General features: G+C 41.1%; 1 protein-coding gene across 1 annotated transcript; it reads left to right on the forward strand.

Moving 5' to 3' along the window:
• Positions 1 to 313: 313 nt before the first annotated feature.
• Positions 314 to 22615, forward strand: CCT2 (chaperonin containing TCP1 subunit 2). The gene is made up of 16 exons (XM_006121574.3): positions 314 to 457; positions 2074 to 2148; positions 3202 to 3267; positions 3370 to 3481; positions 3753 to 3829; positions 6839 to 6951; positions 8157 to 8359; positions 8559 to 8659; positions 9544 to 9671; positions 12141 to 12244; positions 14318 to 14437; positions 15314 to 15442; positions 15549 to 15652; positions 16940 to 17039; positions 20995 to 21136; positions 22359 to 22615. Exons 1-16 carry the CDS (start codon positions 455 to 457, stop codon positions 22387 to 22389), a joined length of 1608 nt encoding a protein of 535 aa, XP_006121636.1. The 5' UTR covers positions 314 to 454; the 3' UTR covers positions 22390 to 22615.
• The last annotated feature ends 123 nt before the right edge of the window (positions 22616 to 22738 follow it).

Here is a 22738-nt window from a genome sequence, read left to right on the forward strand (position 1 = left end):
CACCTGCCTGCGACCTGGCTGAGGGAGGCGTCACTTTACCGGGGACCTGCCTTCAGCAGGGAGGCCCAGGGAATCTTTTTGCGTCCTAGCCCCTCCACCCACACGCTTTCGGGAAGGCGCGGGGTGGAGGCCGCTGCTGCGGGGGGTGGTCCCCAGCGATCGCATTACGGGACAGCCCCCTGCTCCCGGCGGGCCCTCTCCGAGCTGCTCGGGATCCCCTGCGGTCGGACCCCTTTGGCCCGCCTAGGACTGCAACTCCCAGAATGCAACGTCCAACGGCGCGGACGCGCTCCGCCACTGGGGAGGCCGAGGCCGCCTTTCCGCTTCCTCCCGGCAGAGAGGGTGGGCGCGCGGCGCTGGAGACGACGCCATTTCCGGTGGCTGCTGGGGGTAACTCGTGGTCTGGGGACGGGCTCGCGGCAGGCAGGACGCTGGTAGCCGATTCACCGTCGCCATGGTAAGGCGGGTGGCGCGGCCCGGCCTGTGGGCCCCGGGGAGCGAGCCGGGGGCTCCAAATGGGCCGCTGGTCCCGCCCGGGACCGTTAGTCACCGGGCGCAGGCCTAGAAGTTTCTAGAGCGGCTTCCTGCCGCGGGCCGAGTCCCCGCAGGCCCGCCATGTGCGGCCGCCGCCTGGCCTGTGCCTGGGCACCGCCGCCCTCCCCCCCCCCCCCCCCCCTCGTGGGTGTAGAGAGGCTGAGGCCCGGCCTCGCCGATGCTCTCGGGCTGGGGGCCGACGCCCAACGCGCCTGCTGGCGAGAGAGGCGGGGACAGCTCAGCAGCTGCTTTGCTGCGGGACTCCAGGGTTTGGCTTTACCTGGGTAACGGGATCATCCATCTCGAGCAAGGAGAAATACGTTAGGGCTCGAAGTGTCTGTGTGTCTGCACATAAGGCAGCTGCTAACTGAGAACTGCTAAACTTCCTCCCTGAGAGAGCTCTTCTTGCATTGTCTCAACTCTTTGTCAAACAGTCCACTATGTGAAAAGCTTGCAGCTTTGTTGAATTGAATACACTATGAATATCTGACCATCCTGTTACCATTGTATATTCCTTTGCACCTGGTTCCGAAGAATCCCCAGTTTGCTTTAGAAAGCATTTTAGGGTGGTGCACAACTTCGTTCCAGTTTTATGCTGATGTGGTGGGGGCCATGATTAAGTTTAGATTTCTGATTTTAATGGGCTGAAAGATACTGACTACTAGTATGGTGTAAAGTGACCTGGGAAAGGTAAGGAAATAAAATTGTGATACTGTTGATTTAAAAATGTTTGGTCCTTTTCAGTAATTTCAGAAAAAGTAGAAATTACTGGCTCCAGTTCTCTGCTGGGTACAGCAGAGCAGTGGAGAAAGAAAGGTTCTGGTTTCCAAATTTTCTGATAGGCTGGTCTGGACTTTGCTGTAATTAAAAGCTGGCTCCTCTAAACTATGCCAAGTGGTAATGGTCCTCTAGGGCTGTTGGCTAGCAGAGAATAGCTGCATTCCCTTCAGGAGCTACTTAACTTTCTGCACAGAAGACATCTCAGCCAGAGAGATCTGGTCAGTTTCCAGTAAATCTGTCACTTGTGCTCTGCAGAGCAGAAACAGGGAGTGGGTGTGGATGAGCTTTCCTGGGGCCCAGCAATTAACAAGCTGGACACTCCTGGCTGGTGCTATCACAGGAGTGGCCAGAACCCTGGACCCTTTAAATTGCCACCTGAGCCAAGAATGGTGAGGGCTGGGTAGCATTAAAGGGCATGACCTCACCCCTTCTGGAACTGGGCCCCCATCACCTTGCCTAGGGGGCTGGTGATTCTGTTGGCAGTCTTGGGCAGAAAATCTTATATTTGTTCTTCTGGAGACAGCACTTTGAGTCTTTTTGGTGCCCCTGAGCTTAAGAGACTCTATAGAGTGTCAGTGAAGAGAAGATTTTTTTTTTAAAGATTTAGATGGTGATGTAAAGATTCATTCATTAAAATTTACCTAGGAATAAGGGATATGAAGCACTGGAATTCAACAATAACAAAGCAACTAATGTTTTTGAAGGGTTTTAAAGATGAAATGATGGAGCTAAGTTACATTATGATAACTTTTATTTTAGGCATCCCTTTCCCTAGCACCTGTGAATATTTTCAAGGCAGGAGCTGATGAAGAAAAAGCAGAAACTGCTCGATTGGTGAGTTGAATTATCAGCAGAATTGGTAGCACCTTCTATAGCTAAGGTTGCTTGATAATTTCCATTATAAGAAAGAGCCTGTGTAAATCGCATGGTAATGGTGGGCATTGAAACAATGACATTGCCTCCCTTCCCCAAAATGGTGATCTTTTAAATATATTTTAAAGAAAATGTTTTCAATCAAGTCTACTACGAGCGTATGTGGTAATTTGCATTATATTGTGGGCATCCAGAAGAATAGAATTTTCTGTGTAATCAAAAGAATAAGGCTGCTTGAGTGCTTGTATGGAAGAATGGAGTGCTGTGAGCATGTATGTGTAAAATTAATTCCATGCAAACTTCCTAGAAATTTTTTGCCAATGTACAATAGTGAATTTTCTTTAAAATACATGTTTACACAGAGCCCTAATTACAAGAGCCTTTTTTCAGTTGCATTTAACTTTACCTGTTCAGGCTGCATCTGTTTTGTTGAGATGGTCTGCTTCTTCCAGGTTTTTGGACCAAGGATCAAAGTTTTGGAGCAGGGTTTCTTTTAAGTTCCCATTCATGTGAAATAAAACTGCCAAATTTGACCCCTTTTTTTTAATTTGCTCAGTAATACAGACTTGTTGACATATAACTTTTTTGAAGATTTCATCTGTACAGAGACTGCTCTAACCTAAATTTGTAGGGATTAAGCAGGCATTTCCATGGAGTTTCTCTCCCAGCTGATGAGTGCTGTTGAGGTGCTGGTTATATAATGGACAGGCAGAGCAACGTCTCTTATGCTCTGACTCAGTGGTCCCCAATGCTGTGCCCTTGGGCACCATGGCGCCCGCCGGGCCATTTATGTGCGCCCGCCGAACAATCTGGGCTGGCCCTGCTCCCAGGTGCGTGGCACATGCGCAGTGCCGAACCCGGACTTATCTTATTTTGGCTTTAGTCCTGCTGTGTAGCTTGCCCTTAAGAGGGCACGTTCTTGTAATCCCTGGTGTTATGGTTTAACCTTCTGATGCTTACTCTTACTAAAGAAGTAATGATCCCTTACCTGATGCTTGTTCACTTTTATTCCAGTCATCCTTCATTGGTGCCATTGCCATTGGAGACCTGGTTAAGAGCACTCTGGGACCTAAAGGCATGGTAAGTTATCTGCTGGTTCTGATACCATAGTTTTAGCTGTCTTTACCACTGTTAACATGAAGTACATATTCAATTGGTGTCCTTAATCTTACATCCTAACAGGACAAGATTCTTCTAAGTTCTGGAAGAGATGGCACAGTAACAGTAACCAATGATGGTGCAACCATCCTTAAATCTATTGGAGTTGACAACCCAGCTGCCAAGGTTTTGGTTGGTAAGTTTGATGAATATTTGAAATCTCCTTATAGGTTAATTATTAAATACCACTTTTGCTCAGAGGATGTTTGTTTGCTAGTTTCTTTACTTTTGATGAAAAAGCATGTTGATAATATGACTGTTACTGCAGGGAATCCTACCCTATGTACTTTTTAAAAAAAAGTGTTTGATTTCCAAACTATTGTGTATGTATATAAATATTTGTAGTTAGTACTGAGCAGTACAGGATACTTGACTCAATAAACTAACATAGTGGTATTCTCTTTTAGACATGTCAATGGTTCAAGATGACGAGGTTGGTGATGGAACTACATCTGTAACTGTACTAGCAGCTGAATTACTTAGGGTAATTTAAGTTTTGTTTTTAAACATTGTTTTCTGTATCTGGCATTTTAGTGCTCTGATACCAAATACCATAGACAGCATAATCTTTTTCATCCATGTGTGGAATAACTTTTTTATGTGCACCTCAGCATGTCTGTGTGTGCACCTTTAGTAGAAACAAATAACTTAACAGTAGGTATTCTGCTAATTAGTTGGACAGCATTTTAATCTCTCCTGAGCATCCACACAAGTGCAAAGCTTACAGGGAACACTGCAGAGGGTGCCACCAGTGCATTAAGCATTAGTATATTACTTATCAAATTGGTAGAAATAGGAACAAAACTTTTAGATGCTATCTGTGTTGCTTCTTGGAGGTACTGGGGGTTGTCAGGCATTTTGTTACCACCTGCCCTAATGTGAGGATGTCTTGTCTGTTCCTTCTGTGGATCAGCTCTGTGACTCCTCCAGCTTTTGGCAACACAAATACTGTGCAACCTCAGAGTTATGGACACCATGGGAAACATTTGTAAATCTGCACAAAAGTTATGGTATTCTCATATACCCTACAGCCTGTCTCTTCCAGCTAAGGCTGGGAGAGATCTGTGCAAAGGCAGCCCCTGGCACTAAAGAACCTGCAGCACTGCCTAGTTTACAAGCAGCTCCCTCACCTATTCCTGTTTCTTTCCTTTGGGTTAAGCTGGAGGAGATTGCCCTGCACCCTTGGAGTTTCAGCTCTCGGTGCTTCTCCCCACTGTCCTGTCCCTGCAGCAATCCAGTGGCAGGGAATGGCCAACAGACCCACCACAGCTGTGCCTGTGAACATCAGCATCTTCACCTTAAGTGGCTGCCCCTCCCATAGGGGTGGGGACAGGTAGCCCAGATATGCTTACATTTAAGATGCAATAGAGGCACAGTATGGTATTTCCTTCTTTTTGTCTCTGCTGCTGACTAGTTACTTCTAGTTCCATAGGGTGTCCTTTTGACTGGTCAGTCTGTAACTCTGGTGTTTGTGTCTACTATACTATCTTCCAGGCCTCTACCAATCCTCCCTCTTTGTTCAGGGTAGCAATAGTAATTTACCAAGCATCCTTCTGGAGTACCCATCCCCATTCTACTGAACACCTGGAGAACTCTCAGATTTGCTACTCAAAAATCAATTTACAAGATCAAACTCAGGGTCACTACCTTACTTTATATGTAGCACTTATAGGGCAGAGAGAGTGAAGCGATGAATAAATCTATCAAAAGAACAAAGATTCAAGTGATAGAAAGTAAGAATATTGGAAACAAATGGTTGTATTTAAAACATTCATAACGTGTATTCTAGAGCCTAAACTTAACTTACAGGACTTGTGTTTTACATGATAGCTTGCCCCAAGTCCGTTTCCAGTGTTTGAACCAAATTGGATGAGATTCCTGCTTCATAAGATACGCCTATTGGAGGCTTGCCTCCACAAATTAAAGGATAGTTGGGGTCATCTGTACAGGTTGCCAGGAAAACTACCCTAAAATAAACCTGATTGAGAGAGACAGACACAGCAAGGGGCCAGCAGTTTGCATCATGGTGTCAATATCCTGAACAGAGGATAGTTTAAGGGGAGGAATACATCCTGGAAAGGAACTATGGGTACAGTTGCATGGAAACCGTCTCCCAATTTCACAAAAACAAACCCAAAGCTGTTTGTTATATGCTTTTTAGTCCTAAACCAATTAACATTTGCTATATTTTCCCGCAGTCCCCACAATCTTTTATTAACATTTTGCTCAGTGTAAATTGGCATCCAGTATGAACCCTAAAGCACTCAGTGCACATGATCAGGCTCAGAGAGAGGAGCATTTTATCATCCCTGCTTGGATCATCTTTTGAGGGCCTCCCCTAACTCGCAGACCTAGAGAACCTAACTTTTTCTTACATATTGTGTGTACATGCACATCATAATTATGGTGACCGGTGTGACATGGATTATCATTAAAGACCTTACATGGTGGTATTTGGTTGACTAGCATGTAGGCACCAGACCCAGAGGATCCCCAAAATCCTTATGTACCCTTACCTTATGTCAGTTGGCATTAAGAGGTCCTTGAGGATCACTGTTCTGTTGGTATTTATTGTATAACATCTTACATTATTATAATTGAAAGGATTTTTAAAATAAACTTACTTCATTTATGTTGTCTTCCTCCCTGATATGCAAAAAGTAAAACAGTTTCATTATCAGTTTCATTTTCTGGCTCTTGCGGTTAGCAGAATGATACGGAGTTTGATTGCAAGCACTTTAGGAAAAGACTCCCAGTAAATATTTTTTTCCCCAGTGAATTCAGAAAAACATTTTTGAGAGGCTTTGTAAATGTTTAATTTTTGGAAGACCTAAATTGATTTGGTAGCATCCATTGAACCAGTTAACTGTCATCCTGACTCTGAAGGTTATTGAGCTTTGACTCTGGGATACCAGTGGAGGGAATTTCAAAGGCAAGGATCTCCTGCTAACAGAGACTGCCACTAGGCTTAGAGATTTTAGCTTGGGGAACGGACAGCAAGAACATCTGTTGATTTTAACTGAAATGACAGGGCTTAAGGTGATAGGTCATCTCCATGCTAACTGAATCCCAGGCCAACCAATGCTTTGAAGATTTCTTACCAGTACCCTATATTGCACCTTTATGTGAACAGGAAGCCAATGCAGAATTGCATATTTTTAGACTAAATCCTTCCTTGTTCAAAATATAGGTATGGCTTGCACTAGACAAAGCTTCCAGATGATCTTTATTCAGGGTGGTCCTTGAATCATATTTGTTGCTTATGTTGGAATTAGTAGCAGCATGAATGACAACATCTGTATTTGCAGGATTAGAAGATAAATATATATATTTCCTAAATCATTCATGTTAAAGTTATTCTGATCATTTTAGTTATGTTGTTAATCAAATGTCTCCTTTTTAATGTTGAAAAGACTAAATTATCTTTCAGAATATATTGGTCTCTTCACTTCAAATTTGATGTTGAAATAAATTACACTTTTTATGTTAATAGGAGGCAGAATCATTGATTTCTAAGAAGATTCATCCTCAAACGATCATTGCAGGTTGGAGAGAAGCTACAAAAACAGCAAGAGAGGCCCTCTTGAAATCTGCAGTGGATCATGGGTTAGTAAATACCTTAAATGTACACTAATAACCTTCTTTGGTTGTCATGACTAGTGTTGTTAAATGTAGATGAAAATTAGTCAGTGGAAGAAAAACTGATGTTTTGATTTTCTTTATTTCTTTACTTTCAAATATAATATGGTATAGGCAATATTTTAAATAAAAAAACCTGTAAAGACATTTAAAAAAACAAATTATTTTAAAATACTAAAAAATATAGCCGTTTAACCAGAGTATAATTTGTCCAAAAATAATATGGTCCCCTTCAACAAAATTTGCAAGTAGTAGGCTGCAAATGGCCATATAGAATATTTGCCATTGCTAGGCATCTGCACAAGGGGCATTTTCTGGGTCATTTCTGCTAATTTAAAGACCTCTTTACACAGCCAAGATGGTGGTATGAGGCTTTATTTTAACTGAGAATTGAGCTCAGTAAGGGTATGTCTACACTGCCATCCTAGTTCAAATTAGGGTGGCTAATGTAGGCATTCGAAGTTGCAAATGAAGCTCAGGATTTAAATACAGTAACACTTCTTTAAAACACTAGCTCCTAACTATATGTTGCATCGTGCACTTTGTGATTATTTACTTGGTTACTTTTCCAGCCCAAATCTCTGTACAGCATGTGCTGTTTGTGTAATCTGACCTTCAGTTTTTCTCATATTTGTGCTTTTTTACTAATATCAGGATATTACTGCTGATCTTAACTAGCCACCTTGACTCCAGCATGTTCTTTATGACAACTTAACCTTCCATGTATCTTCCCAGTCATGCCCATTAAGAAATAAGCAACTTGCCTTATGTCAAACCAGGTCAGAGTACTGTTTCTAGTTGTGCCTTTCTCCATCTGCAAGATGGGGATGATGATTCTTACACGCCATTAAGTGCTTTGAGCTGCATAGGTGAAAGCACTAGATAAGTGCGAAGCGTCAATATGTGCATGAAGAAGTTCAGCATGCCATGTAGTGGTTTGTTTTTCATTGAGCACCAACTCCTTTTCAAGAGGTGTTTTTATTCAGATTCATGTCCTAAGTAGTGAGTGTGTTCTGTGGTGAAATATTTGCTCATCACTTCAAGAATGATGAGGAAAAATGTATTATATAAATGTGTATATATGAGTGTAGTGGTTGTCATTGTCAGTTAAATTACTGCTCCAGGCCTGTCTATTTAATTTTATTCACTTGGCTACATTGTGTTTACTTTAGAGATGATGAAATAAAGTTCCGTGAAGACTTAATGAACATTGCAGGAACCACATTATCCTCAAAACTACTTACTCATCATAAAGACCACTTTACTAAACTAGCAGTGGAAGCTGTTCTTAGACTGAAAGGATCTGGTAATTTGGAAGCTATCCATATTATCAAGAAACTAGGTGGAAGTCTGGTGGACTCTTACTTAGATGAAGGTATGTTTTATTCAGAGATTTATATGAGTATTGAAATTTAATCTTATACGTGAGTTATATACATCTCTCTGTATTTGCTTCCGGGAAGCATTGCTATTAGATTTAGGTGAATCTTTATAAATGTTTGACACATTTCAGAAGGTGTCCTTTTAATATTTTAAGGCCTGCTGAGATTCTGCTACTTTCTCTTTCATTTTAGGCTTTCTGCTAGACAAAAAGATTGGCGTCAACCAGCCCAAAAGAATTGAAAATGCAAAGATACTTATTGCAAACACTGGCATGGATACAGATAAAATTAAGGTAGGTAATTAATGTAGTAGAAATCTTCTTTGTAAATTAAGTTAATTTTCAAATCTTATATACACTAGACTTCCGATAATCCGGCACCTTTGGAAGCTAGGTGGTGCCGGATTATCGGATATACTGGAGTATTGGGAGATACTCCGGCGGGGGGCTGTGACGGGTCTGTGGGGACCCGCACTGCGTCCAGGAGGGTGGGCGGGGAATGGCACGGCGAGGGGCGAACCCTCCGCCATTTTGCAGGATGGCAGGGGAAGCCCCACGCCGCCCCTGAGAGTTTCCGGGAGGGGAGTGGGCTCCCTATCCACCAGACTGCAGTAGTTATCGCCGAGCAGGGGGGTGAGGGGCGGCACTGCGGTACCACCCGGGCAGCACCCCAGCTGCTCTGCTCGGCGCTGCTTCCCCAAGTCCGCCGCTGCTGAAACTGACGAGTGGCGGACTTGGGGAAGCTGCAGAGCAGTTGGGGTGCTGCCGAGTTGGTCCTGCAGCGCTGCCCCTCACCCCCCTGCTCTGCAATAATTACTGCAGTCTGGGGGGTGGAGAGCCCGCTCCCCTCCTGGTTACGTTTGATGGCGGCGTGGGGCTTCCCCTGCCTTCCTGCAAAACGGAGGAGGGTTTGCCCTTTGCCAAAGCCATTCCCTGCCTACCCCCACCCCCTGGCCGGTCGCAATGCAGGACCCGGCAGACCCATCACAGGGGTATAATCCCCTTTCCTTTTTCTCCCCTTCCCTTTCCCAGCCGCGAGCACCCATGGGGCCCACAGCAGCTCCAGTTGTTTGGCTGGCCGTAGCATTTCCGGGTTCCAGTTGTTGCTGGACTATTGGGAAAGCTGGACCACTGGATGCCGGACAGTTGGAGTCTTACTGTATTTGTTTTTAATTTAGGTCTTTGGCTCTCGTGTAAGAGTGGATTCGACAGCAAAGGTAGCAGAAATAGAACAAGCCGAAAAAGAAAAAATGAAAGAGAAGGTTGAACGCATTCTTAAGCATGGAATAAATTGCTTTATTAACAGGTATGTGTTTAATGTGTAAGGAATAAAGTAGGTGACTATGTCCTCCACATTCTACAGTAAAACTCGCAATAGTCCAGCATCTAGTTATATGGCACTCCCGATAGTCTGGCATCAAAATAGCAAGAGCCTAGTGAGTGAGCTTCGGCAAAAAACGAGTCACAAGGCAGCAGCTGAACTGAGCGAAACTGGATGGGACCGAGTCAGTCTGCAACTGGCATTGTGACACGTTGGACAGTGCTAGTGCTATGATAAAAAGGTTAAAAACATTTTATATACAGTATATACGATCTTATAGTACCTCCTGATAGTCTGTACCATTTTATAGTACCTCCTGATAGTCCGGCATATCGAATAATCTGGCACCACCTAGGTCCCAAAGGTTCCGGATTATTAGAAGTCTACTGTATATTGTTAAAAGCTTACTGCTTCATAACATTTTTAAGACCCAGCTCTTTTTACCCACATATATAACATTCATCCAGTCCTTTATGATCAATTTATTATATCCTCTTCACTGAGTCCAGTATCTCTTCTTATCCACTCCATTTCACTCCATGTAAAACACAACCACAAAGTTATTTTCTTACATGTCGTTATGACCATTCTCAGTCCCGTTCCTTTTAAATCCTTCCATGCTCTCCCTTGTCCCTTTGCTGCTACTTGTAATTGAGTACAAGAATCTATTTACATCTACCCTCATGTTCTGAATCATCTGTGGCCCAGATCTTCAAAGCTATTTAGAGACCTAACTTCCATTGATTTCATTGGGCATTATGTGCCTAAGCCTTTATTTCTTACTGTCACTGCCATCCTTTTCATTGTTAGCCATAACACTTCTTACGACTCATATTGCTAATCTCTCCTCATGGAACATACTATGTCACTTGCTACATATAAAACATTTTTTGGAGCTAGTCTGCAGAGCCCTGTTTTTTAATGTTCCTTAAGACCTGCTTTTGGGATTCCTACAATAAACTCTTAAGTTGATCTCTTTATTTATTAATCTCATATACTTACTACTGTTGCTGAGGACCTGCCATTTGAAGGCTGTGATCTTTTGACTGATGAAATGAGGCTACACTCTTACTGACAGATTCACAAGTGGCTCAAAGATCTGCCTGCACCACAAAGGAAGCAGGCCAGACCACAAATGTAGCCTAAACAGAGGTAATAAGGAGATCCTCTACCATTCCTTCATTGGCTAATCAACCTGTGATTACATCAGAGCAATTACTTTGTGATCTTGGTTGAGAGCAGTTTACACCATCTGAAGGCTCTTTGTGCTCCCCTCCCCCTTTTGTGGAGACTATATACTTTTGTGGAGCCTGGGACCTCATCTCTACAAGTCATTGAACCTTAGAAGTCATTCAGGTGGCATATTCTATATAATTTCCCTACCTCATCCTCCTGGAAACCTGCCTTTACATAAATATACTGGGGTTGAAAGCAGTTTTTGGACACACACAGCATTCCCTCCCATAATGAGAGAACTGATGGTCTAGATATAATGGGTGACATGACAGTAACGTCCTGTAGAAACAGGCAGGAAGGAGCACGATCCTTTTGCTTTTGTTCAGTAAGATTTCCGACTCTGATTTTGTGCCAAACATGCCAACTGCTTTGTGGTTGCCCTCCATTTACCAGGCTTGCCGGCTGTTCTGGCAGGCTGCCTCATAAGGCAGTTAACAGATCATTCATGATCATTTGTGAAAGACCTGGGTGTGTTGCAGATGGTGGCTGCTCTGGCAGAGCTGGAGCAGCCCTTGCCCCACCCCCCTTCAGCCAGTTAATCAGTGAAATATGTTTTTCTTTCAACCATTCCTCATAGTCTAGATGAGCCCTGTATGAGAGGCAGCAAGGGGGGGTGAGCAGGAGCTGGCACTTAAAAGCCATTTTCCCCCCAGCACCGTCTCCGTAAGGAAGAGAGAGGGGAACAAGGGAGGCAGAGGTGTAGCGGGGGATCCATCGTGAGCCGTGACTGAGCAGTCACCGCTTGCAGTGGGTCCCAGACCACTGCAACTCTGCTTTTTAAAATGTAGAAAGAGCCGCCAGATCTGGGTCCCCTGCTACGACTCTGCTTTTTAAATGTAGTACGCTCTTACTACATTTAGAAGTAGAGCCGCAGCGGTCCCAGAAGTGATGTAAGCTGGGACTACTTAGTCCCAGCTTGCGCCGCCCCTGAGAGCTAACCCCCATATCGACTATTTGAGTAGTCAATTTGTTTATTAACATCTTTAGTTTCCACTTACAACCTTAGAACTTGTTTTACTCTTCTCATGCTGTATGCTCTTTGTGCAAGGATATTTTCTATCTTTGGGAAGTGCCTTGCATGCTGAGTGCTTTTGCAGTCTTAAGTATAAATATTCAATTATGTTCATGTTGAAGTAGGTTTACTTCTGTTGCTATGATACAATTTTGAAAGATGCAGTCTTTCTGTAGCATATGTGTATGTGTGTGCTTTAATTATAGGCAACTGATTTATAACTACCCTGAACAGTTGTTTGGTGCTGCTGGTGTTATGGCCATTGAACATGCAGACTTTGCAGGCGTGGAACGTCTGGCACTCGTCACAGGTATAGAGATGAATCTTGCATTGTAGTATGTCTTGGGTGTTGACATTTGAATAGTTCTGGTACATGTTAATGTGTGATTCCATAAATGAATTTGATTTTAACTGCTTTTCTTAAAATGAAACAATGTAAAAAGTGGGAGGAGTCAAATATTTTATGTGGGAGGATGGGGCAGGAATTAAACACAAAGTGCTAAGAATTATTCTTCTAAGGTGAAATCCACCCAAAACTAATTACCATTCATGAGGGATGAAACCTTATGCTCTTGGTGTCACTACACCAAAAATTATAAAATATTTGCGTTTTTTCCGCTCAGACCAGTCTTTCACCCTAGATCAATTTTGACCTGACCTGAGATCTCACACCAAATACAATGTTGATAGCCAATCTTATAATAAACTGGGGCTGGACAACGGGATGGATCACTCAATAACTGTCATGTTCTGCCCTGTTCTCCTGGCTACTGTCAGAAGACAGGATACTGAGTTAGATGAACCATTGTTCTGACCAAATATGGCTATGCTTATATTCTTGATGGCTTTTGGCCTCTGTAAAATTTGCTATTGGACAGGTATCGACATCCCAGATAGTACTATTGTGAGCAGAGAAGAGATGGAAACTGAGCTAAACTTTCTTAAGTTTCCTGTTTTAAGTTTAAACTTACTGTTGTCATTTGGCACAAACTCATGAGCCTTGCAGTGTTGCATGCTGATAAATATGCTTATTTAGGCTTTTCAGATTTGACAGGGAAGAGGCTGTATTTTAAAGGTTACCTGTGAATAACTTAAAATAACCTTCAGAACTATGTATTCAGGAGCCTAAGTAACCAAAATAGAGAGAATGAAAGAAAAATGGGATAGATCTGCTGCAGAAAAGACGTGCCTCAGTATAGTATTGTTTGGTTTTTGGGGAGTGTAAGAAATCTTGTTATAATAGTATATAAATTAAATGTCTGAATACATATATGATTTTTAAGACTGTATTGTTTAAAAGTCATATGTTTGTGTGCAGTGATCATACTGTAGCTCTATATAACTTATTTAGTATGCTGTTAATCAGTGAAGTGACTCTATAGTCTAAAAGGAGCTACCCTCATTTTAATCAAGCATTAGCGTGAAATAAGAAATAGTTGGTTATTCGATGTGTTTTTCCATCTAGCAGATCTTTTTTTAATGAAATAATTGGATTTAATTCAAAATTTAAAGTAATGTAGTCTTAATTGGTAGATCTCAAAATGCTTTGTAGAGATGAAACAACCATTATATACATCTAGGCCCCCTTAATATTTTAGTGCCAGAAGCATGGAGTTTTGAAACAGAAGAATGTATAAGGTTGAATTTCCCAAACTCTTGAGCTGAGTCCCTGCTTCAGAAAATGAAACCAGTAGGGTCCTTCATGTTTAATGTATACATCTTCACCACTCCACACATGCTCAGGGAAATGGTGGAAACTTTGTAGTCGTTTTTGTACTCTTTGAGTAGTGAAATACTTTAAATAACAACATTCTTGTCATCATTGGTATCTCAGTACCTATAGAAAAGGATGGAACAGTCTAAACTGTGGGGGTATTGTTTCAGGCTCTCTGTAAACTCAGACTATTTGGCATTGGTTTCAGTTGTTTAATAGATTGGTGGTGGTGTTACAGATAAAAGGTCTATTCTCAGTTCAAGTTAGGTAACTAGTTGTCCAACAAGGCAAAAATCGTGGTGGAAACAAGAGAGTTTGTTGTTTCATGGGAATTATTAGGCCACACTAAAGATTTGAGAGAGCATTGTTTGACCTCCTGACTTGTATATAAAAACTATCAAATGCCTTGTTTTCAGTAGGATTTTGCCTCATGTTAGGTAACTACAGTTAGACTCCACCTTTTTTTAATTTAGTGAAAACATGCCCCCTTTAAAGCCTTGCTTTGCAACTACAAAAAAGTCTAGCTTTTAAAAAAAAAAAAAAAGGTATGAAACTAGAGACTCTGGGAATCAGCTGTAGTGTAAGTATTAGTTAAAGGAAGCTTCAAATCTTCTAAGTTGACCTAGATTGTAACCAAAAAAGTACTTTAACATTAACTTATATTCATAGGTGGTGAAATTGCCTCAACCTTTGATCACCCAGAGCTGGTAAAACTAGGAAGCTGTAAGCTCATTGAAGAGGTTATGATTGGAGAAGATAAGCTCATTCACTTCTCTGGTGTAGCTATGGGTAAGTGTTTTACCACTAAGCAACCATTAACTTTATTCATTTATCACTAACCATTGTATTTAAACTGTTCATTAAATGGTTGTTAAAGGTTAGATACTTTCGATCAGTGTTTCTTAAACTTTTTGAGACCACGGAACACCAAACAATAATAATTTTTTTATGCAGAACAACTATGAAAATTTTCTTCAAAAAAAAAAAAAATTCAGACAAAAAAAGACACAAACAAAGAGGCGGTCACGGCCCACCTGCGAGTTTTTCACAGAACACCAGTGTTCCACGGAACATAGTATAAGAAACACTGCTTTAGATGCTTCATTTTGTCTTAAAAGCTTGGCCAACGCTAAGGCCCTGATCCTGCAAAGATATGTATGTGTGTTTAATTTTATTATATTACATTATGTACATTTATATGTGTTGCAAGATTGGGACCTAAGACTTAAGTCTCCCCTCCTTTCCATCCCCGTTTTGGTTAATGAAACAGTGGTGAGGCAAGTGACAACCCTTTAGGAATTTTCTAGAATAGATTTCATTAACTTTAATTAACCAGAAAGTGTCAATATTTCTAATCTATATGTAGCTTATTAAATTACTGGTTTATCTGATGCTAGCAAGATAATTAATTTGCCAATAAATACCACCTATTCTATAGCAGAGCATGGATGAAAATGACATTATAAATGAGGTTTGTTAGAAATTTTCATTTGTACGCTGAAATGCCAACTACTGCATTTTTTTCCCAGTAGTTTAAAACTTCCTCAGGATGATGTAAAACTAACATAAATGCTTTGAGACTCTTTGTTTTTCATTGTCAGTTATTTTTTGTTGTAATTGGGTATATTCTTAGCTCTTTGTTTTTTCTGTTTTTGACCTTCTTAGGTGAAGCTTGCACCATAGTTCTGCGTGGAGCAACCCAGCAGATTATAGATGAAGCTGAAAGATCTTTGCATGATGCTCTCTGTGTTCTTGCTCAAACTGTGAAAGATACCCGAACTGTCTATGGTGGAGGTGAATATTCAAGTTATCTTCTGCATTTTTTTCTGTTCAGCACTGTGTGAGTTCTTATTCTCATTCAAGGCAGGTCGTAAGGTGCTTACATCCTTTTAATATACAGGTTGCTCAGAGATGCTGATGGCTCATGGTGTCACAGAGCTTGCCAACAGAACACCAGGCAAAGAATCTGTTGCAATGGAGTCTTTTGCGAAGGCCTTGAGAATGGTAAGTTAATGTTTTTCTTCAAATAGTGTCCCTAAGGGTGCTCCTGCATTCCTGTACTGCTGATGTGGGAACTTTGATAGCAGGGTCTGTTTGGCCAACACATGCCTGGAAATCTACACAGCAATGAAACAACCCTGCAGCTCAAGCCCTGCATACTGGAATCATAGGCATGGGCCAGCTATGGGTTTTTTCTTAGCTGTGTGAACATGCCCTAAGGCTAAAGGCAGAAAAGAACAGTAGAAGAGGCAGCACACAATATTTCCAGCTGATTTAGGTGGCTGATTCAGGGAGTTTATAGTAATGCTTCAAAAGTAAAAATTCTCTATCACTTTCTCAACTTTCCTACATAAAAACTTAAAACTTGTGCTTCAACTTGTTAAAAATGAGACACTACCATGGAAAGTGAATAAAATGCTCATTAAATGCTAACTTGGCTTATATTGGAACACAAAGTTAGGAAACCTGATTTCAGTACCACATTTTAAACGTTAAAATGTTTTTCAGAAAGTCAGGTAATGTATAGTTTAGAAAATACTGTCTCTAGTGGCCACACACAGTTTGTAGCAGCATCACTTGGATTCATTGAGTAGAAGAATGTTATGTTGATAAATGCTCATCAGCAAGTTTACATTCCTAAAATGGAACAAGTGCCATAAGACCAGTTTTGAAATGATTAATGAGAAAATGTACTCAAGTTCATGTAAATTGGAAAAAACTTACCAAAATACCGTAGTTAATGTTCCCTCTAGTATTGCCTGCAGAGGTCTCAAGCCTGAGTGAATGATATCCTCATAATACATGTTCTAGCCTATATTTTCTAATTTTTTTTCTTACTGAAATATGTACATTTAATAAATCCTATTAAGTTATAATTGTTTAATATCTCTATCAATTAAGCTTGCAGGTGAGGACCTTTTCTAAGCTATATTTTGAGCCAATCTAGCTATCTCCTTTTGGCCTGCAAATTAACGTGTATTCTCAGTGTATAGAATTATTTTGCACAGATCACAGGAAATCACTGCAAACCGTTTAATTGCAGATAAATATATTTTGTTTCCAGTGTTCACATAGTATAATTTTGTATATCGATACATTAATGAAAAACATTAGTTGATAATTCCAACTGGATAACTTCTGCTTTTATTTTTTATATATAGATATAGGTACATATACACGACTGTCTTTGTAACTGAAGAGTGAATAAGCAACCTTAAGTTTGTGTAGGCTGATTTGCTTGAGAAATTAAAACATCTTTTGATCTGGTGTCATGCATATTTATTATTTTAGATCCCGACCATTTTAGCTGATAATGCTGGCTATGACAGTGCAGATCTAGTGTCACAACTCAGAGCTGCTCACAGTGAAGGGAAAACAACGTATGGACTTGGTGAGAAAATTTATAGCCATATGTATTGTACTGAATTTTTTTGTCCTTTTTATAACATGGAATGCATGTTTTTGCATTGTTGTGATTTACTGGGATCAAACTTAACTTTGTGATAAAGTCAGGGCAGGATCGTATTGCCTTAAGTAATTAGGATGTAAAGTACAGTAAAACCTGTGTTATCTGGCACATTTGGGGATTAGGGCATTCCAGTTATCTAAAAATCCCGGTTATCTGAAGGTCCCATCAACCTAAAAAAAACTAATGGCCAATAATAGTAAAACTCACGTTTTTAATATTGGTAGTTTTGTACTGTGAGGCAGTTGGTCTCACATTTCTATTTTGAGTTAAAGATGATTAGTAGTACTTAATTTTTTATTTAAGCTAATTATGGTAAGCCAAGCCAGGCCTGGGCCCCTGTGACAGTATTGCGGCTGGGGGCAATGCTGGTTAACACAGTTTTCTGATTAACAGTGTCAGATAACAAAGGTTTCACTGTATAATCTTAACATCTATGCTTGAAAAGTAGTTACACTTACTTGTATCAATAGATATTCAGTTGGATAGATGTGAATCATGTTTTCATACACTGAATAAAAATACTAGCTTTCTCCAATACTGTCTTAAAATGTAGTTGTGCCAGTGCTTTGTGGTTATTATGCTAGAAGATAAATTCATGGTTTATTTCGACTGTTTGGAAATGAGATGACTGTAAGCTATTCTCTTACCTTCCTGGTTAAAGTATAAACATTGCATCAGGGAGTGTTAATGTTGTTCAATCAGGACTGAGTTGCAGCATTAGGCAGTGAAAATCTACTATATATTTGAGCTTCTCTCCGTCTTTTTTTTCAAGAATTCCTAAACTGTAAGAGCTAAGGACCACCAAATTTAGTATGCAGCTTTTCTCTTATCATTACTTAAAGAAAAGTAAGGGTTTGCTTTTACCTGGACAATAGGATGTGCCTGGATTGGGATTGCTTGTCATAAAACCCTACAGAACTCAGTTCGCACTGTGGCCCCCACCAGCTCCTGCACCCCATTGCACTACCCTGAGTCCCTCGTACCCTCTAACCCGGACCGAGGAACACCAAACAATAATTTTTTTTAATCTGAAACACAAAGGATTTTTTTGTTGATTCTCCCCCCCCCCCCCCCTTCAAAAAAAAGGTTGGGGGGGGAAGGGTCAGGTGAAAGTTACTTAGCCAAAAAAAAGGTCGCCTGCCCCTTTTAGGGTGGCCATTTTGAATTCTCTTCTCCACGGCACACCGGTGTGCCATGGAACACAGTTTAAGAAACACTGCTCTAACCCTAACTCCTACATCTCCAAACCTCTGCCCTGAGCCCCTCCTCACACTCCAACCCTGACTCCTGCACTCCCCATGTATCCTGAGACCCCTGCCCTGAGGGGCCCTTCCACATGTCCTCCAGGACCCAAGCAACACCAGGTAAATCTAATAAATAGATAAAGAATTTGAAAGAAAGTGATGAGTAACATAAGGTTGAAAAAACCCACTTTGACATGGTTGTAATATGAATGATGGTTATAGTCAGAACTTACTACCTACTTATTTATAAATTAGAAGACTACACTTGTTCTATAATACGTAAATGGTAACTTCAACTTGTTAGCTAATAGTGCAAAGAATTAGTAAATGTATCCTGAAAATTTTAGCCATTAATATCCTCATGCATGTGTTTGCATATCAAATACGTACACACATGCATAGAAAGAAAGCATGATGATGTGATGGAAGTTTTTTGTTGATTTGTCTGCACTGTGGAACTTTTAGTGTGCATGTTTCCATGGACAGTTAGGATGTCAGTTAAGGATGTAAAATCCTGTTTAATTGGTTAACCGAATAAAGGGAAGGCAGGTGAGCTGGAGTGCCTGCAACCACAGGGGCTGCTGTGGTGGGCCCTGAAGGACTGGAACAGCCCCCTGCCTGCCACAAGGATGGAGCTGTTCCAGCCCTCACTGATTAACCATTCACATCCCTAGTGGCAGTCTAGTGTGAGGTAGGGATGTAATAGTGTAGTCGAGTTAACCACTAAGAAAAAGCTCATAGGTTAATGCTATAGATTACATTTCCCTTCCCCCTCCCCCAGTAATTTTTTTTTAGTGGACTGGCCAGCAGCCCAACTCAATCCTGGCTCATGCTGGGTCTGGGAACTGCTGCATCTCTGCATTTAGAATATATTAGGAGCCAGGCGAGCAGGCAGCCTGGCTCAATTCTGGCTTGTGCTGGGTCTGGGAACTCAGCGCTGCCCCCGCCATCCCAGACAGGAGCAGCTGCCACCCCCGCAATGCTGCCTCGGATACAGAGGCAGCAGTGCGGAGTGGCAGGGGGCTTCTCAGGAGTTGGGGCTACAGCACACTGACCCCACCCCTTGGGACTATAGAATAGTCGGGTAACGGATGAGAATTCATGAGGTTAATCGACTATTCATTTAACAGATATTTAACATCCGTAGTGTGAGGTAGGCTTACACCCCAACTTGCCACAAATTAGCTTCATACATGCAAGCGCTCTAACAGCTTGTATGTACTAGGGATGTGAACAAGTAGTCATCTAGTTGATTAAATGATATGCGGCTAATATAGTCAACTACTCACATTTCTCTCTCTCTCTCTCTCTCTCTCTCTCGTCCCCTACCCCCCCTTGCTGCCTCTGTATCAGAGGTGGCAGTGGGTGGGGTGAGAGAGTCTGCTGTGAAGCAGCCTCTGCCTTCAATGAGCCCTGGCTTGCCACAGGCTGAATGGCTTCACGGCAGCAACCCCTGTCAGCGGGGGTTCCCCTCAGTCCGGGCTGCTGCTGTAGCAGCCTTCCCCACATTTTCCCCCATCTCCAGCAGCCTATGTTCATGAGTTGCTCGGACCCCACACAGACGGAGGCTGCAGTAACCCCATGCTGTTGCCTCTGATACTGGCAGCCGGTCCATGAAGGAAACTTGGTTTTTAAACTGGCTGCCCTCACAGACTGGCTCCTGCTTTGCACCCCATGCTTCTGATATGGAGGCAGCAGGATGTGGTGGCAGGGGGCTCCCTGGGAGTGGGACTGGATTGCACTTGCTGCTGGTCCTGCCCGCAGGGACTATAGAATAGTTGACTAACCACTAAGAATTCTTGCTGTTAGATGACTTTTCAGTTAACCAATAGCTAATATCCCTAGTATGTACTTAAAATTTCATAGTTTTAACACCATATTGCAGCTCAGTATGGCATTTAATAATAGAAGTTTCATACTGTTGGAAAGGGGATATTCACAGCTTCCCAAGGGAACCTAGCATACTCTCTTTATCCAGGAATGTTCCAGGGTGGTGAATTTTGGAGTTGACATTTCTGTATGTAGGAAATTATTTTAGGTTACTTCTGGAAATATTTTACATTATCTCCTTTTTAGCCCTGCATAGTTGGACTCATAGGGTACATCTACACAGCAGGGCTGAAGTCGGAATAAGCTACACCACTTCAGCTATGGCAATTGTGTAGCTTAAGTCGAAATAGTTTATTTCAGCTTTTTGACGCTGTTTACACAGCAGGAAGTTGAAGGAAGAACACTCTTCCTTCGACTTCCCTTGCGCCTCGTAAAATGAGGGTTACCATGATTCGGAGTAAGAAGTCCTCCAGTTCGACATTATTTTGAAATTAAAGCCTTGTAGTTTAGACACGCATTATGTTGTTTTGGAATAACATCAGTTATTCCAAAATAACGCTGCTGTGTAGACATACCTATAGTCATTAAAGCACCTGGCTTTACAAGTGGAGGAATACAGGTAATAAATATAAACTCTTTTTTTAAAATACATAATGTCTGTAGAATATGACATGGATAATATGTGGTTGAGATTAGCAGTTTTTATCTAAACTTGTTTTAGACAGCTTTGTGTATAATGCAGATTATTAGCGAGCTTTTTCTTTTAAAAACATCCTTCTGGCAAAATATCTTTCTTTTTAAAGATATGAAGGATGGTGTCATTGGAGACATGGCTACCCTGGGAATAACTGAAAGCTTCCAAGTCAAGAGACAAGTTCTGCTGAGTGCAGCGGAAGCAGCAGAAATGATTCTTCGTGTGGATGACATTATTAAAGCAGCACCAAGGTATTCTGAACTCAGAAGATAAGTTTGGTGGTTGTTTTTCCTGATGATAAAACTATTCAATTCTAACATTTGTTCCCACAGTAGGATTGCAGTAGCAGAAGCAATTGACTCTCCAAAATCATTGTGATGTTTAAATTAGAGTGTTCAAGCACTATCTAGTTAAAATGAATATCCATAGTTGACGTAACATTGGATCAGTGTATAGAGCTAAATGGAGTTCATTGGAAAAATCTGTTGTCAGTTTAAATGGCGAGGGCAAGTTTTGATTCTCTTACAATTTTAGCTTTTAGGGATTTAAAAATGATCTGGATGCCCAAAATATATCCGAAATGTAATCTGCTACTGCTTATTGCTGTCTGTTTCTATTACTTTGCCTATTTCAGCTGATTGGTAGATTATATTTACTTCTAGCACTCCAATCTTAAATGTGTAACCCACATTTCTTCATGTCATTGCTCACATGGATTCCACATTGGTGAATTTCATCCTTAATTTTAACTTCATAGAAACAGATGTTAGAAAATAGTAGCAGATTGTCATGGGAAAAGTTCATAGTGGGGTGCCACAAATCTCTACTAAATGGGCTGATTGCTAATGAAGTGGAAAATGGAATGAACATGGAGGTGGCAAAATTTGCAAAGAAGGCAAACATTTAGATTAATGAAGTCCATAGAGGATTCTAAGAAACTTCAGAAGAAAATAACGAAAGTTAGGTGGATGGGCCATAAATGTTTTTTATAAATATGAATAATGCATAGTGGAGGGAAAATTTTGAACTGTTTTATATACCTTACTGAATTTTAAAATAGCCACCAGCAGGAAAGATTTAAAAATTGGAATTTTAGTAAATAACCTCCAGTTGATAAAAGTATATTGATAAATACTAAAAGTTTTAGAAGGGGGTATGAAATCTAATGCTTTGGGGTTTCACCTGTGTGTTTAGCTATTAAGAAAAGAGTCTTACTGGACAGATCATCTCTATCAGTTTATCATTTGGATTGCTTGCATCTTCTCAAGAAGCATGTAGTGCTGGGCAGTGTCAGACAAGATACTGGATTTGAGGGGTCAGGGGCTCACCCAGCAAGGCAATTCTTATCTTTTGTGCTCATGGAAATAATTGGCATTGAATTTATAGTAATGTGGAAAAAACTTGTTACTTAAAAAAAAGTCTGCTAGACTTCAATGGAAAGATACCATTTTCAATAATGTGACTTTCTTTCAGGAAACGTGTACCAGACCATCACCCATGTTAACTATTCAACCCATAAAGACTTGAGGACCAGATCTCGCCAAATACTTAAAGCAAAACACACACACAAGAAAAGAAAAAGAAAAGAGAACCTCCTGAAAGGTTATGGAACAGAAGCTGACAGTGATAGAGTGTATGTTGTCATTGCATGTACTGCAGATTTAACTTATTTAGTTTTTGTGCTTGAAAAAAGGCATTTTACATTCAAATAAAACATGGGTTGTACGCAACATCTGTAGTCCTTCTGTTCCTTTCCTAGTTCCTTTTGTATTTCTCCCTATAGTTCACTGAAATAAAGTTTCAAGTTCATAGCTGATGGTTTTCTGCTTAATAAAGAATAAACATGATCTTGA

Source organism: Pelodiscus sinensis, chromosome 1 (genome assembly GCF_049634645.1).
Source record: "Pelodiscus sinensis isolate JC-2024 chromosome 1, ASM4963464v1, whole genome shotgun sequence".
NCBI classification, from domain to species: domain Eukaryota; kingdom Metazoa; phylum Chordata; order Testudines; family Trionychidae; genus Pelodiscus; species Pelodiscus sinensis.